This window comes from Copidosoma floridanum, unplaced genomic scaffold (assembly GCF_036245765.1).
Source record: "Copidosoma floridanum isolate Cflo_tuat_1 unplaced genomic scaffold, Cflo_Japanese_pri ptg000030l, whole genome shotgun sequence".
NCBI lineage: Eukaryota > Metazoa > Arthropoda > Insecta > Hymenoptera > Encyrtidae > Copidosoma > Copidosoma floridanum.
This window is the reverse complement of record NW_028321907.1, coordinates 16,954,120-16,971,558: the sequence shown is the minus strand read 5'-3', so window position 1 is coordinate 16,971,558 and position 17,439 is coordinate 16,954,120. Positions and strand designations below refer to the sequence as shown.

At 34.7% G+C, this 17,439-nt stretch overlaps 1 protein-coding gene across 1 annotated transcript; it reads left to right on the top strand.

Moving 5' to 3' along the window:
• Positions 1–850: 850 nt before the first annotated feature.
• LOC149373509 (protein ELYS-like) lies at positions 851–17,311 on the top strand. Its single transcript, XM_089596850.1, has 12 exons — positions 851–1,201; positions 9,827–10,204; positions 10,294–10,636; positions 10,708–10,973; positions 11,048–12,734; positions 12,817–13,683; positions 13,779–13,951; positions 14,051–14,192; positions 16,024–16,075; positions 16,136–16,200; positions 16,276–17,203; positions 17,290–17,311. The coding sequence occupies exons 1-12, from the start codon at positions 1,172–1,174 to the stop codon at positions 17,309–17,311; spliced, it is 4,953 nt and encodes a 1,650-aa protein (XP_089452976.1). The 5' UTR covers positions 851–1,171.
• Positions 17,312–17,439: the final 128 nt, after the last annotated feature.

Here is a 17,439-nt window from a genome sequence, read left to right as displayed (position 1 = left end):
TTGTTTAATAACAATTGAAGCCCGTGGTTTGGTTGGACAAAACTATTTTTCCATGTTTACAGACCATAATACAAAGCGATCTGCAAAGTTTGGACGCTATCTCCGATTTGTTCCTTATTGATTGCTTCAGCTACCGGACTACTCGTACAACAGAGCTACAGAGCGCCAGTAAATTAAAGGTATATATAGTTGACTTTCCGATCTGACGGTAATGTAGAGCGCAACTTACCGAAAATTACTTGCTCTGGTAACGATTGCGGAAAACACCTCATCACACGCATGATGCACGTAGTATATTATACCACGTGTGATTGTCTTCCCCTGTGTGATAATGATTTGACAACAAATAGATAGACGGACAGCTCAACATACCGCTATCTCTTTTGCACTTGGTATAACGCTCGCCGCTCTCGCCGCCCTCGCTGGTGAAGTATTTATAAACAATAAAACATATTTAATAAAGTAATGCATTAGAAATACCTAACTGGTAAAATGTTGAAGAAAAGCTATGACTGAATGCATTTTATTTTTTTTTACTAAAAAAATATTATTCAGTAGTGTGCGCAAATATCACGTTGTATACTAAAATAATAAAGGTATTGGATACATATACTTTTCGTCTTTACCGCCACTAATATGGTAGTCGAGCGTTGTGTAACAAATCCAGCTATTTGTTGTCACATCATTATCAACACATTATCAGGATAAGCTTTAATGATGTGACGACAAATAGATGAACGACAACTTATACACTTGTCGTCCATCTATTTGTTGTCAAGTCATTATCACACATTGTCAGAGTAAGCACAAGCACACATAATATAATAGTATATCGCGTGAAGTTGTGAAGAAAGTTATAGCATTCAGTTTTCATCAGCTTAAGTATAACGTTCGTTAGCAGTGTGATTCTACGTGGCAGTAAATCGTAATTGTTGAGTCGTGATCAAAGTTTAGAACTGTTTTTTTATCAACTAGTAAATTTGCCTTTTTTTTTATTAACACTCGTAAAATTTTTCAATAACATTTGCAAAACACGTTTGTGTAACTGTATTTCCGTCGCTTATTTCAAATTAGCCCTATTTCATTTTCGCGGGAAGCAACGTTTGTACCCTCGAAACTTGTTTAAAAATATTGACATTGACAAGTTATAAGGTTTTTTTGTGGTATAGAAATGAATCAACTTACAGAAACCAGCTGCGAGGTAAGTCGACTTCCATTCAAATGTTCGAGCATATTCCGGAAAAAACCGGCCGCATGATTTTTAACTTGAGAAGTAAAAGAAAAAAGCATTTTCTATCAGTTTTGAGGTAAAGAAATATTTACATATTGCAAAATAGATTAATTTTCGAACGCAACTTTATGTAGCTGTAGCTACTAGCTAATACCATGATGTAAAAATACGCGGTGCGGCGTACCGACGTCTCATTTTCGTGCCGTTTTGCGCCTTCCATTGCGACGCCATATTTGAGGGAGACGTGGCTATATACTACAGCGGCGAAGAGCCTGTACAATGAAACGAAGCCGCTTAAGTTGAAACTAAAACTTATCCCATGCATCTCACCTCGAATTGAGATATATATATTTATATATTTGTACATATATACGTAAACTGATCATCGTTTACCTGTTTGTTCAGTTTTTTATGTGCAAATATTGCCGAATTGGGTGTTTGGTCACTAAAACAACTGGAATGAAAGTATTGAAGCAAAAAATATACATTGTTTCACGAGTTTCTTGATGCTAATATATGTTTTGTATTTTAAAAACTTTTGAAATCCGCAGACAGACATGGCGGCGCGGTGGAAGCCATGATGTAAGAAATATAATGTGTGGCGTTGCACATCCATTTTGATTCGCACCGCCATGTCTGTCTGCGAATTTCAATAGCTTTTAAAATATAAAGCGTATTAACATCAAGAAACTCCTGAAACAATATATATTTTTTATTTCAATATTTTCAATCCAGTTGTTTCAGTGACCAAACACCCAATTTGGCAATATTTGCACAGAAAAAACTAATTAAACAGGTAAACGATGATCAGTTTACGTATATATACACAAATATATAAATATATATATCTCAATTCGAGGTGAGATGCGTGCATGGGATAAGTTTTAGTTTCAACTTTAGCGGCTTCGTTTCATTGTACAGGCTCTTCGCCGCTGTAGTAGTCACATCTCCCTCCAATATGGCGTCGTGTTGAAAGGCGCAGAACGGCACGAAAATGAGACTTTGGAACGCCACACCTTATATTCTTACATCATGGTGGAAGCATTGATCAATCAAAATGGATGCGCAACGCCGCGCGGGCCGCACCTTGTATTTTTACATCGTGGCTAATACCATGTGTTTTTATATATATATACATGTGCTTACACTGACATCGAATAGAAAGATGTTAAAGGAAATGGATGATTGTGTTCGCAATTTTGGATCCATAATGGGTCCATTTGGTATAAAGTACTGGATGATGACATCACATGAATACGTGAAACGCATATACCCGTTACATCTATATATGTGTTTATAGTAACATCGAATAGAAAGATGTTAAAGGAAATGGATGATTGTGTTCTCAGTTTTGGATACATATTGGATCCATTTGGTATAAAGCACTGCTGCACTGGACAGTGGTGGGTTTCCGACGCAACTCGGAGGTTAATTCTGACTCAGACTTGTTCAGATTGATTTAAAGTTAGATGAGAAAGGTTTATAATCAGATGTTAAACGAACGACGAATAGTTGTCTTTTATTTCGAAGTCATGATTAATCTCACTTAAGTCAGGCCTCATATTTATTTAAAAAAAAAAATGCATGATACTTCTTCTTTCGTCAATTAATTGCATTGATAAAAGTTGATTATACAAATATCACCACATATCGCTTTAATATTTCCGATTAGTTCACAATAGTTTTACTCGTTTAACCATACCGTTCTATGGATAACTTATTGCACTTACAATAAATAATTTATCCTACTAATTTTTTTAGGAACGAAAGGATTGACAGACAGTCGACAAGGAAAGAACTTAAATTTTTTCCGGACTGTCCTTAAACACTTGTATACACTAAATTATTTTCCAGTTAAAATTTACTTGTTTGTTTGTTTTATTTATATCTGAACGATAATTATATCAATAGAACTATCTTGTAGACACATACTCACCTATGAATATATCTGTACTTGGTTTGGTTCTCAACTTCGAATTCAAAATCTTGTGATAGGATTCAAGTTTATTATTGGTTCTATCTACCATATTAAATATGCTAAATACTTCCGGAGTAACTTTAACCATCCATTCATTTCGAAAGTAAACATCCCAAAATCTTTTCCGTTTGGCTAATTTCTTCTGATCATTTTTAAAACTTTTTTTTATAAGTTTTCTTATTATTTTAAATGCTTTTTCAGCTTTATCAGCTGGAAAAAGTGGTATTAACAAAATTTTCTTCATAATTTCATAGCCAATATTATTGTTCTCCTTATTATTTTGTCTCAAATATATCCTATATTTTTTTGACTTAGCTTTTCGTATTACAGCCTAAAATAAAAATATGCTAAATTTCAATAGTTTAACTTGCATATATGTAAAATTCATGAAAAATAGTGATCAGGAATTAAAAAATTTTAAAATTATATAAGACGTAATCGATTTTTTTTTACAATATTTATTACACTGGACATGATTGGTAGGTTAAAACTTATTTATAATAATATATTACTTGGCAGTTTAAACATTAAAGAGTTAAAAACTTATTAATAATTAAAAATAAATTACGAATATTAAAAAGATTTAGGAATTTAATGTATCTATGCAATTTAACACTTAAAACTGTAAAAATGATAAGTTATGAGTTTTGTCAATTTTTTATTTGCTTACAACTTCTACTACCGATCTAGTTATGAATGGTTAAAAACAGCATCAACAAGTTTCGAATGGCTTAGAGCTTTTTTCCAACCAATTATAACATTTGTTAATGCGTGAGTGCAAGAGAAATGGTATACATTCAAAACATAAATAATGTATATAAATTATTTAATTATGATTGATGATTAGAATTTTTTTTTTTTTTTTTTTTTTTTTTTATGTGTGAGGATATCGTTGTTACACGGATGCTATTAGGCATTGTGTGATTATTTTTTAATTTCTTTTTTAACTTGGCATTTTTCAATGTTTTTTGATATTATAAATCTAATTATTTTTCACAAGGCTCATGATGTCGTTAGTCAGAATGCGTGATTTTTCCAAAAATCGAACGATATATATACTACATTTTTGCGCTTTATAAATGTATGGTCATATTTTTTAACTTACTAAGTTTCTTTCTCTATGTTAGCAAGCCTGTAATGGGGCACTTTCCAAAGATATTTGCCGAGAAAGACGTAAAAATTGGCTTCATGGTTATAAATGACAGACGGTATCAGAATACCAACGCTGATGTACGTAAATGGGTCATTCTTTTAAAAACCGAGCACTTTTTGACCAACACATCTCAGAATTGGCTGAATTTTTTTTTTTCCAGACTCTACTTTTAGCAAAAATCATAAAAGTTCGAGGTTTTTTTTTTTTACGTATTTTAGATAATATAAGCGGTCGAAAATTCGATGAAAGCGAGTTTTTAACTTGAAGACTAATTTTCAAAAATTCATAATTCCGGTTCTATTGGAGCTGAAGATTTAATTTTTTTTTATTATAAATTACTATGTTAACTTAATATTCAACATTATGAAAAAAAGAGTATTAATAATATTTATTTATAATGTGAAACTAGACAACTTTAAACCCATTCGGTAATTTTTTCAACAGATTCTTATGTTGAATAATTGAACAATAATGCATTTTCGGTAGTAAAGAGAGAAGAGCCATTTTTGGGTGAGGTAACAGAAATTTTAAAATAAAATATGATTGGAAGATTGCTCTGCCCTGTGAGAGCAATAAATCTTTTCTAACAGAATTTTTTTTTCAACGTAAATCTTTCAATACAAATATATACATACGATTTGCGAACGCGTCCATAGATAATTATATAGATTTAAGGTGGCTCATCATGCTTGTCCTATCCATTTGTGTGGCATTATAGACTATCACACTTGAAAATATTGAGTAGCAGGCTCAATATATATACCTATATAGATACGAATCCGCTTGTTTACGTACTGAGGTTAGCCCCGAGTTTCGGACTTTCTTAGAAAAAAGATTAATCAAACAACCTGCTCCTAGTTTTTTTGTAACATATGGCTCGACTTTTAGCCAAAAAAAGCTAAAAATTTGGGTGAAATAATAAAAATGCCTTATAAGACTAACTCTAGAATTTAAAATTTGAATGCATTTTTTCGACTTTGGTCGGCAACATGCTTTGAAATTCAAATAGTAGATCCGTTGAGTAATACTTTACCATGAATTTTAATTTAGGTGCAATAGCTGCTCAACTTTCATAAAGGTAATAATTCACCTCAAGAATTAACATTATAAAATATGGTGATAAAAAATAGCTTCTTTACCGAATTATATTTCTTGCTCATAATGGTTAAAATTTGGTGCACTCCATTAATATTTGGACTCGTCTTAAATGTAGCGTCTACAAATATACTATTTTCTTCATTAAACTTATTCAAAAAATCCTTGTCATAGAGAATAACGTGGTATCCATGAGATGAAGAGTTTAACAACTCTGCAGAGAGGGAAGTTTTATTGCCTTTTTTATCAATAAACTTTAAGAGCGATGGATTTTCCTGCATCTGCTTGCCGAATTCTTTAATTGAATCGTAGCGCTTGCAAATAGATGTATGTTTCACTTTATGTTGGGCTCGCTGCATAGTTATATGAACATTTTCATAAGCAAAGTATTTGTCTAATCCATCGAGCCTATGAAGTATTAGATTTATAAATAATTAAACAAATAAATCAATATGTGTCTGTGTGTCTGTCTATGCAAATGTATATGGGTCATTAAACAAAAATTAATAAATACGAATTGATAGATGCGATACTTTCACGCCCTAGTTGAGATTTTTTAACTTAAACATTAAAAATTTTAAATTATTTTTTTCAAGTTGTTTGTCATAACAACGGATAAACATGTGTGTACACTAATGTACATGGGACTTTTTGCGTAAAATATCATATGCTATATAGTTTTAATGTTCAATAAACTAAATATTATTTAAATTAAATACTTTAGATAATGACAGTTTTTTTCAAACATCATATGATATGATACAGTATTGCAAATACCATGATATCTCATTTGCTGCTCTTATTTTAATACCATGATTTACAAAATAAATGCATACCTCCATTTTCTTTATAATTCTTATACCAAACGATCTAGCTAAGGAACTAAAAAGAAAAAATTAAAAAAGCTTTCATTTTGTTTTGTAAACATCTAAAAAGTTCAGCATTAAAATTTATGACTTCTCGAGTATAGTTAGCTTGATACATTTATCGACTGATAACGGTATTTTGTACTTGGAAATATTGGCGGAAATTCTGTCTGTGAAAATTTTGTCCATGACCCAATACTTATTCTATAAAGTATATATACTCACCCCGATAGCATTGTGATAGCACGACCGCGACTGTGGAGCACGGCCTGGAGCACACGTGAAAGCACCGTGATGTCCACCTGTCGTAATTTCTGAGCGCACACTGCAAGCATGGTGTGGAAAGTGCATGTCATGCTATCAGACTGCATGGATTGTGTGTATACCAGGGCTGTTGCATACGCTTATGCAAGGTGGTATGCATGCAGTGCCCATTACCCCTTACCTCTTCTATATACTTTTATCATTATTTTAATTTATAATAATAAGAATGTTATTACAAACAATTTATTTATTTTTATTTTAATTATTTTAAATTTATTTTAAGTGCCCCTCGATAATGGATACTTGGATAAGGTTTGTGTTTGGAGATAAAAAGTCGACGTTATTCTCTATGGGTAGTAAGACGTCATTGGCAGTGATACTGCAGAAGTTTGCCATTTGTAGAGGAGTTTTTGTGAGCTAAAGTCGAGCTGTGATGCTGTGTATTAGGAGTGAGGTTTTAGGTGGGAAATGTTGTGGACGTGAATTTTGATTGTCCATTTGGGCAAATAAGGGCGTCTTTATGTTGTTGTTTTAATTGGGTTAGCTTTCGAGAAGTTGTAAAAGGAGGCCTGGTGGGTGAGCTGCTTTTCTTTGGGCGTGTTAATATCTTTTTAGGAGTATTCGAAGCGTTGGAGCACTTTTGCTGTGAAGTTCATCAGTTGCTTTGATAAGATCTTGCATATTGTCTCCCCCTCCTCTAGTCCAGGGAAATCGGAGAATCTTGTTCTCTTGTTTCTGCTATTTAGGTCATTGTAATAATGTCAGGCTTCTTCGACTGTAACAGATTTTTTAACTACGTATGTTAATAGTATGCCTTGCTTGTAATTCTGTTAGTGTTTTTTCTTCTCTTAGTTTTTTCGGTAGGATCGTGATAGTTTTACCTTCTAAAAGTAACACTGGTGCAAAACCGGTAACTGTATGTTCTGTTTAATTGCATTTCTTTACGCATTCATGTGCTATGGTTGTCCATGGCTGCTTTCCTTGTTTTTCATTTATCTTACACCTTATTTTATTTTTTTTTTACCCAGTTTACCTTGATAGTTCTTAGGCCAAGTCGCCGGGGCTACCCGCTCACCACCTATGTGTAGGGATGTATTGCCGCACCCATTTTCCAACCCTTTTACTGATGTTACACCTAATCCATGGGCACAGTGTGAGTATCTTCGGTGAGACACCTTGCCAGTTAATCTGACACTCTTTGCACCAACGTTGCATCGGGTCTACTCGCCACTGTGTAGCCTTTCCCCGGGGAGGACTCCATATTTCAGGACGTTCACTCCTCACCGGTGAAGCCGGCGACCTCTGCCGAAGCATCGGATCCAGGTTATTTAGCATCCCCGGAGAAGTCTCAGGGACCACTCCTCGTCGGTTAGGCCGGCGATCCCTGCCTGGTGCATCGGATCCGCTAATCCCTACCTCCTATCACTGTTTTGCATTCACTTAGGCCCGAAAACCTGTGGGGCAAGGAAAAAACTCTGGAATTGCTCTGAAGGAAAATTCCATAGAAAATCCCGCCCCAAAAAACAGCCGGGGTTACATAGGAACTTTTCCGAGCTGGGGGTCGTGCAGCTAGGTATCCCGGCTATCCGAAAACGCTGTTCTATAATGGACAAGTGACTTACGTTGAACTCTATCCCGATCTAATAAATGCTAACGTCTCTGGTGACATACCAGGAGACGTGTTTAGCTAGAGCACAATCTGCTTCTAGCATTTGGGGTTTCATGGCCACTCTTCCAACCGCCCTGGGGTTACCAGAGAAGATTTTGCTACAACAGCAAGCCAGGGAAAACTCTAGAGGGAATCTAACATGGAGAAACATTTGCAGTCTCTTGTTTTTATTATTAGATCTTGAATCAATGGGAATGCTTGCGAATGAGGTATAACTATTTTATTTAGTTCTCGAAAGTCCATACATAATCTAGATTTTTTTCCATCGTCTGTTTAAATGCTAAAGTTACTGAGGCAGCAAAAGGATTAAGATTCTCCTATTAACTAGTATTTTAATAACATTGAGATTTGTTTTTTTATTTCCTTTTTATCTTCAATCGTGCACCTATATAAGGACTTTTACTGCAATATTTATCTACAGTAATAACTCTATGCGAGCTTCGTGTTCTTTAACTGAGCCAACATCATATTTATCTTTTGCAAAAATTGATTTATATTTATCTTGTGAATTCATAAATTTTAGTTTTTTGATGGAAGTTTAGAGCATGTAGTAAGATTTCAAACTTATTTGTGTCTATGTTTTTATTAAAATTTATTTTTTTAGTATAAATACATTCAGAATTTTTTTCTTTTTCCTTCTTTCATAATATTTGTAAATTTTCATTTTGGATTAATTTAAATTCTTTCATCATATTTAATCCGATTAAGAAATCAAACTTGATTTCCTCACTTTCTACTACGAACATATCAAATTGACTTTTCTATATAATAAATTTTTACTCTTATATTTATCATTCCATTCACTTTCGTTGCACCATTAATCGCCATCAAATTAGCTTTTTCTGTTTTAAGTTTATCATTTTCGTTTTTTAATTTTATCAATTTATAATTTATTAAGGATACATTTGATTCTTAATCATAAATCCCGATTACTTCTACTGAATTGTTTATAAGTAATTTGATGTTAATCAATGGTGGAACTACAAGTTTTTTTGAACTGCGCATCATTTAATTCGACTTCTAACTGAGAGTTGTTTATTAAATTAATTTTATTCTTTTCCTCTTTTTCATCGTCAGCTGAAATTTCTTTTGATTTAAACCAACAATTTGATTCGAGAGTGAAATCGAGTGCCTTTATTTAATTTTTCGCATATTTTATATGTACTGTAAAATTTCTTTTTTTCTGAAGTTTTCTTTCTAACTAAATATTAATTTTTATGGATTTCTCTGTAAAGGTCCTCGACTTCTTTTAAACTTTCTCTATTGTTTTGTTGTTACCATACGCATCAAACCAAAACCCCATAAGCAATTCCAAGTGGAATTCCAAATGTATTATAAGTGTGTTTATAGGTGGAGTTACAAATACACAACGTTGGATCCGAAAATTGATTAACTAATTTATTTATTTTGCAATTATGTAAATATTTCCTCACTTCAAGCCTTATAGGGAATGCTGATACAACACAACTTCTCTCTTTTACTTGAAACCTTTATAAAGTTAAAAATCGTACGGCCAGATAGTAAACCTGAGCCCGAGTAGGTCCTTAATATCATTCAACCTTTCTCGTAGATTCGCAAAACTATAAGCCTTAAGCTACCTTTATGGGAGTCGTCGGATTTTCAAGTTCCGGATGAGACTGTACAAAACAACTCCTGGAATGAGCCACGCTCCGAACAAAGATCAGGTGGCTTTTTAAACAGCGACTGCAGCTATGCCTGGATAAGCTGCGACAAAAGTTTATTTGTAGTGAATGTCACGTCTGGTGAGTACGTAACATCATGGACCTTCACATATAAGATAACCACTGTGTCAGCCTTTCCTGCTCGTCCAGGAAGTTTGCCCTTACTTCTGGTGGGGCTTGATAGCAATGCTATTAGAATTCAAGATTCCGTTGGGCAATTGTGTGTTTTTGATTGTTGCATTTCCAAAATTTTATGTACTATTCTAGTGAGTATAATTTGTTTTTAGTGCCATGTACTAGTTTTATCTCATAGTAGATGGTTTTAGCTTTAATGAGATACTAATTATTTTTAAAGGTACCAGCTGGTGTTGAACAGGCGTGTGTGATGTACGGTGGGGCCGACTGGGAAAATTTTAATGAAGAAAATCGAGACTTAGTTTTACCAGAAAATAGTGGATTAATCTTTGTATCACTCAGAAACTTCCAGCACTTGATAGTTGATCTTAATAGAGATTCATGGTCTAAGTCATCTTACGGTGATAAGCCTATTGTAGCCTGTTTAGAATTTGTTAATTCTACACCTGCAGTACAACCTCCAAAAAGTAATGAAGTAGAACCTTCAGAAAGTAATGAGCTAGAACCTTCAACAAGTAATGAAGTAGAATTATTCTTTTCAGCATACAATTTGATAAATAAAGGTAAATTAGTAACTATTTTTCTCGCACATAACTGTATTGGTGATTGACAAAATAAAATGTTGTGATTTTAGAAACTGAACATTATATGAAGTTCAATAGAAAAGAATTTGAGGCTACTGAACTGTCCAACGAAAAACTATGCACTGTCTTGCAGTGCTCTTCCAAAATTGGCTGTTTGATCAGTTGTTGCTTAGGTCGTATTATGATCTGGGAGTTTAATGGATTTCTCACATGGGTGAGTCCAATTTTGGATAAGTACGCATTTATCACTCATGCAGTACTTCTTGAACCCACCGACGACCCCAAGCCCTGTTGTTTCTTATGGGCCGCTTATCAGGTAAACATCTTTTTTTTCTCCTTCAATTATGTAACTCGATATTCACAAATCAATTTTAAAATACTTGTTTTTAGGGTAGTACACCAGATTCAGTAACAGTGCTACGCATGTATATGTTAATGTTTAAAAGCAAGATAAACGATGAATTTGGTGAAAACCCGACTTTATATTTTAATTTGAAGCCAGACCCAAGTCTAAGATTTGAGATCGAACTAGCAAAAAACGAAAAAGTCCACAGTCTCAATATAATTGAACGAGTCAATCGCGACGCGTCGGATTTACGGTCCCGCCGAGGCGAGGAGTCTCTATTACTCATCGGGACTCGAAAGAGATCCCTACTTTTTGATTTGGATCGATGGTACGAAGAACAAATGCCATCTACAGTTGCTGGATGCCGAAACCCTAACAATATTTTGGCTTGTTACAAAGCACGACAAGAGAACCATTCACGAGACGAAATAATATGTTGTTCGTACAAGCCTAAGACATTGCAAGAGTTTGCAAAAAAAGTTCCACACTCCCCAGAGGAACTTTTTTACCCCAATTCTTTGAGTTTGGAGTGGATCGATTTATCGGAGAAAAATTTAGTGTTCTGGCTCACCCGAGGGGTGCAGTCAGAGCTACTACGAGAGATCACCACAGCTGGACCCATTGTACTAATCATGCCTAATGAAATCTACCGCAGGTGTCTCCTTGCAGGCCTTATACCTTTTGATTATGTCATCCCAGATTATAGTGTAAAAGTAGAACAAAAAGTAGCTCGAGAAATGCTGCTGTCGTTATGCCTAGATCAACGGTGTGCCAATTTCTTACTGCGCTGTGCCATAGAGTGGTCAGATGGCAGTACAGAGTATCTATACTTAAAGTTTCTGAGGTGGAGTATCCAACGTGGATCTGAAATCAAGTTGATGGCCGATCGTTTGTGCAAGCCGTTGTTTGATCAGTCGGGTGTCAATATGGACGAGTCTGAGTTGAAAACGTTACATAACTGTGTTCAGCAACTCGAATGTTTAAAGACCGTTATATCAAAATTACCCAATACTGAAATCGATTTAACTAAACATAAAAGGGCCCTTAAAAAAATAGCAGCCTATTTTCAAGTTGTGTTGTGGTTTTATGATGTCGGTCTGTTGCCGGAAATGCAAAACATCGACGAAAGCGATGACGTGCAAATTTCAGCGCTTACGAAAATTCAGTATCCAAGAAATAAGCTTGTAGAGTATTACAAGAAAAAAAGACGAGACGCTTGTACGAAGGACAATAAGGAAAATGATGTTTTATTCATTGATCAATTGATTGCCAGAAATTGTTCACCACTCAAAGTGCAATGGAAAGAAGAGTCAGACAGTGAGTGTCCTAGTCAAGATGGTCTTTATCCTCCTCCATCGCTGCAATCTTTGCTTAGGAGTTTTTTAACTGACTGCTATTGCGAAGAAAAAAGTGACGAAGAGGAGGATAAAGATGGTCAATTACCTGAAACGTACACTAAACACTGCATCATCTTCTACTTGCTCATGGACCTGTGCATGATTCTCAAAGACTCAAATTCAGCAGTCGATCAACTTATGAAGTATCCCGCAGCTTTTAAGTTGAGTCCTAGTATTATTAAACTCATCCGAGCTTTTTGGCTTCTCGATCACGAGGATTACGATGGCTTTTTCAACATCATGACAAGCCAAATTGTTTCCAGCAATGACATCGAAGACTGGCAGCATGAACTCGCTATAAATTCACTTTTAAAAAACAATCAACACAAATTAGGTACGTTTTCAAATTTTAAAAATATGTAACATACATTCGCAAGCTGTCAATTAATTTTTTTTCATCATTTCTTTTTTAACAGCTCTAAATTATCTGCTCATTATTAAACCACCAGTGATATCGTCCGATCATCGGCGCATAATGATCGATCTGGCGGTGGAACAGGGTCATCTACTGTTAGCATTCCATGCACGACCGCCATCGGATTGCGGACCGTTACTCACGAGTTTCTTCCGCTCATGTGAAAAACATGGAAAGCTCAGAAAAATTTTGCAACTTCCCTTAAACCCGGAAGAAGAGAAAGCCTTTGACAATTATCTCAAAGAAAATTATAATGACAAAACTAGATTGATCCACTACTTGCTGACGAACCGCCACGTAGAAGCCAGCCACATTTTTTCTGTAAAAAAAAACTTTAACCCACATCAATCAATTGATGAGGAAATAAACTTTAACTCAACAGCTTGGAATTTACTAAATTTGGTTCACAAAAACGTACCCGAAATCTCAAAACGTTTTGCAAACAGCTGGAGAAAAAATACCTCGAAATCGGCCAAGGGACGACGATTTTCACCATATCCCATTATAAGTAACAACAATGAGTCACGTAGATTTCACCATAAACCAATGTCTCAATCTTGGGACATTGATGGTGATGTTTACAACTTGGCAGTAGAAAAGACACTTGAGACGTGTCGCAAGCCCGATCGAGATGGGCTTGGACCATTAAATTATACGCCTTTTCTAACTGCGCCATGCGCAACAATAAATGCTCAACCAAAATTTGTTACTCAAATAAATAACAAGAGTGATACACATTATGTTGTATACCCAAAACGGAAGATCTTCACGAGAAAGACGGCTTTAAAAATGGTAATTGAGCCTGATGATGAAATAGTCAAAAAGCGGCGAAAACTTAACAACCAATCCAGGGACTCAACATTGAATGGTTGTATACTTTATCTACATATATATATATATATATATATTTGTGAACCTCGTTTTATTATAATTTTAATGTATTCGTTCAATTGCTTGTTTTAGATTTGGATCAATCGGGATCATCTGACTGTAGGCTTAGCATGACTAAAATATGTAGCACACCACTTGTGCAACGGAAAGAGAATGAAAAAATAAACAACTTGGATACTCAAACGCCGCAATTAATCCTCAGAATTCAGTGCAAGTCTCGTGCGCCTAGTTACGATTTTACTGAGGTGAGCTAAATGTATAAGGTCAAAAATATGTAAAAGGATTTATAAGGCCGCATATGTATATAAAATGATTTAATAAATTAACTTATAAATTAATTAAAGGATAATGTGAACGATGAAGCAGATACCCCAAAAAAACATTTGGTAGCTAAGAAAGTACATGATCAACTCGAGCATACTGAAAGTGAAGACTATAAGTTTTCGTTACCCGAAACAGTTGAAGATGTTCCGGTTATCTCTGAAGGTTTGTGATCAAAAAAGACATATTTACCGTAACATTTAAGGTAGTTGTTTCCCAATGTATAGGTTAATCGTATGTATAAATATACAATAATAAGGTTATGTTCAACTATCATCCCGTATTTGTTTGCGTTATGTTAACCCACAAATGACGCATCGAGCGCATTTTTGGTAGATCTAAAACATGACAGGTATCAGTTTAAATGTAGCTCGGTAAAATAATACACATGACTTATTTAATTGGTTTTATTGATATGGGAGGCTTGTTCGTTACCCCCTATGAACTTGATATCGCCATAACTCAGGGAAAAATGATAAACGATTGGATTGTACATGTAGTTGTAAGGCTGAGCAAGTGTAAGTATATGTAATAGGTGAACTTGTATATTCAACAAAGTACATTTAGAGGTTATTAAAATGAAAGCAAACAATAAGAAAAATTTCTTATGACATCTTTACCAACATAGGCACGAGAAGTTATCGATTGATAATGCAATTTCCACTGACATAGCACCAAAATGGGGGGAAAAAGCTAAACATAATGTGAAACATGTATACAAGCAATTCGGTATTCGGTACACTGCAATAAAAATATTGCTTCTTCGGTGTAAATTTACTGATTGTTTATTTTCTGCATGTCGTCTGCTTGGCACGATTGTGATTACGATTTCCCTGGCACCACTTAATTTTAAACTTCAAAATAGTGTCAGGTTTTAGTTTTACTAAGATATGCTAAATGCGGCACTTATGGGTTAACATGACGAATTTAAAATATCAGAGAGAAATGTGAATACCTCTCCGTACGTAGGTACATAAACATATGCATCTACCTATTTGTAACTTGTGCTCATGTGACAATGTGGTGTTGCTCCTTACGTGATACTCTTGGTTTTACTGTAAAAACTATCAATATTATAAATACTGCGACGGACATTGAAAATAAAAAGACCTACTCTGGACTTGATATATTTACAATAAGAATAGTAAATTTACTACAGTAATTATAATGCCTGCCATGATGGAGTATTTTACTTTTGCAAGATACTTAATACTCAAACAACAAATAGTGTGAACACGACTGTTATTTCTATTAATGAAGTTTAAGACGAATATAAAGAAACAATTTATGCATGTTTATTTTCTGTATTGAAGTTGTAAATAATCGTTTCGTAAATATAAAATCCTACATAAACTTTACAGTCAACATGGTAATGTTACTACGAGATTTATAAAACTGAACAATACAAGTAGTAAATTTATTATGATGAACTTAGTAAAGTTACTATGACGGGCGTTGGGAATAAAAAGTCCTACGTACAACGTAGTACAATTGCAATGGTTGGTATCTACTACTCTTTAGTTGGTATTTTGACTATTACGACTGTAATTTTATGAACAATGTGGTACATATACACAAGACTTTTTTTACAGTGTATCTTCCAAAATCAAACGAAGAGCACTATTTTGATTACTATTACTTTAAAACTATGTTGTAAAAAAATCTCAAAAAAATGTATGTGTTTCTTTACTGCCTAAGATAGTTTTCAGTAGTTTTTCAATTATTTATTAATAGGCGGTAAGTTACAATTTTTTAAATAATGAGACTATGTAGTGTTTGTACCATTGCTCTAATATTAAAAGAGTGATTTTTTGACGAGGATATTATAATAACGACGAGGTTAATCGGTCTCAAATTTTTTAAACATATTTCTCGACGCTTAGATTAGTTTTGCTGAAAATTTCGTACCTTTTTAAATACTTTTGATTTAGGAAACAACTAGCTTAAGTAACTAAAAATCGAATTTTGAGAGAATGAACGCAAATTTTATTTTCAGATGTTTGTCAAACGACCACTTTCAAATTTGCACATCCAACTGGATTACAGAAGTAAGTTCCTTCAAGTAAAAAAAAAAATTTCAATGTATTAAATTTGTATGAATTTTTCAGATTTCTAACGCCAATTCGCTTCGATGGGGATGAGATAATGAGTGTCTTGGAACTAGATCATACTGGTAATGTAGAAAACCCCGTGGGAACAACTTCACGGCAACCTCAAACCTATTTTATAATGCCTTCAATATTTACAGACCGAATAAACCAAAGTACGTCATTGCCAGAGGAAATGGAAAAAATATCGGAACATGTAAAAAAAACATCCGATGTTCCAAACATATTCATCGAAAAAGTCTCATCATCGTCTGATGTTGAAGAACCTGAGGAAGATAGCAACATGTTGACTTTACCAAACAACCCACTTATGGAGCCGACGGATGATTGTAAGGAAGAGTATTTTAGCAAATCCACTCTTACAAAACGAACTCGAGGACGACCCAAAAAAGTAATTGAATTATCAGAGTCATCAAAATTAACTACAACAATACGCACGAGGAGAGCTGGATCTTCTACCAAGGATGTAGCCCCTACAGTGAAACCCACTAGGAAAACTAGAGCTGCATCTGTTGCTAAAGAAAATGTTGATTTGAAAACTGACGAAATGGCTGAAGAACAACAAGTATTTACAGTGCGGTCGTCAAGAGCATCTAAATTTAAAAAAAATACTTCGATAGTTGCTGACAAACGCTCAAAGGCCGGATGGATATCCAAGGATGACGAACAAATCACATCTACTGAATCGGTACCTGCCAACGATGATCTGCCAATGTCTCACACTCAAAGTAGAATAGCTGAGTCCGTAGACAATGATAAAAAAGGATTGTCAAAAATAAGACCAACCAGAGCCAGGACCGTATCGGATAATGAACAACAATCAACCACCACTAGAAAAAAAAAAGCAGGTGCGGTAGTCCAGGAAAATGATCAGGCTACACCCACAGCGGAAGAAGATAATAAACGATGTTTGAGGAAGACGCGAGCCTCGTCACTGGCAAAGGAAACCAGTAACAATATCATCAACTTGAGTAACCCACCAGCCAGGGCAGAAATTATACGAGCAATCCAGACTACGAGACCTTCCAGTTCAGAGCCCACAATTCGCAGGCGTAAGTGCTCTGTCCAGTCAGAACCGGGAGACATCGAAAAAATTTTAATTGACACAAGAACTGTAAAGTCAAAGAGTAAAGCGGAAAAAAGGAATACGACAGGTCGAGGTCGCAGAGCGACTAGCGTCGATTCAATCGTGAGTGTGCCTGAAGGTAGGCGTGTAATACGCAGTTTACTCACTAAAACGATCATCAAGGAAGTCATCCCCGAAGAGCCAATATCCATGAAACAAACAAGAAAGAGAAAATATG

What these genes read in the sequence shown, in the direction of transcription:
- LOC149373509 (XM_089596850.1), top strand. Translation starts at nt 1,172, where the DNA reads ATGAATCAACTTACAGAAACCAGCTGCGAG. An exon ending in TTACAGAAACCAGCTGCGAG is followed by an intron (nt 1,202 to 9,826) that starts GTAAGTCGACTT and finishes CCTTTCTCGTAG; the next exon opens with ATTCGCAAAACTATAAGCCT. An exon ending in CTAGTTACGATTTTACTGAG is followed by an intron (nt 13,952 to 14,050) that starts GTGAGCTAAATG and finishes AATTAATTAAAG; the next exon opens with GATAATGTGAACGATGAAGC.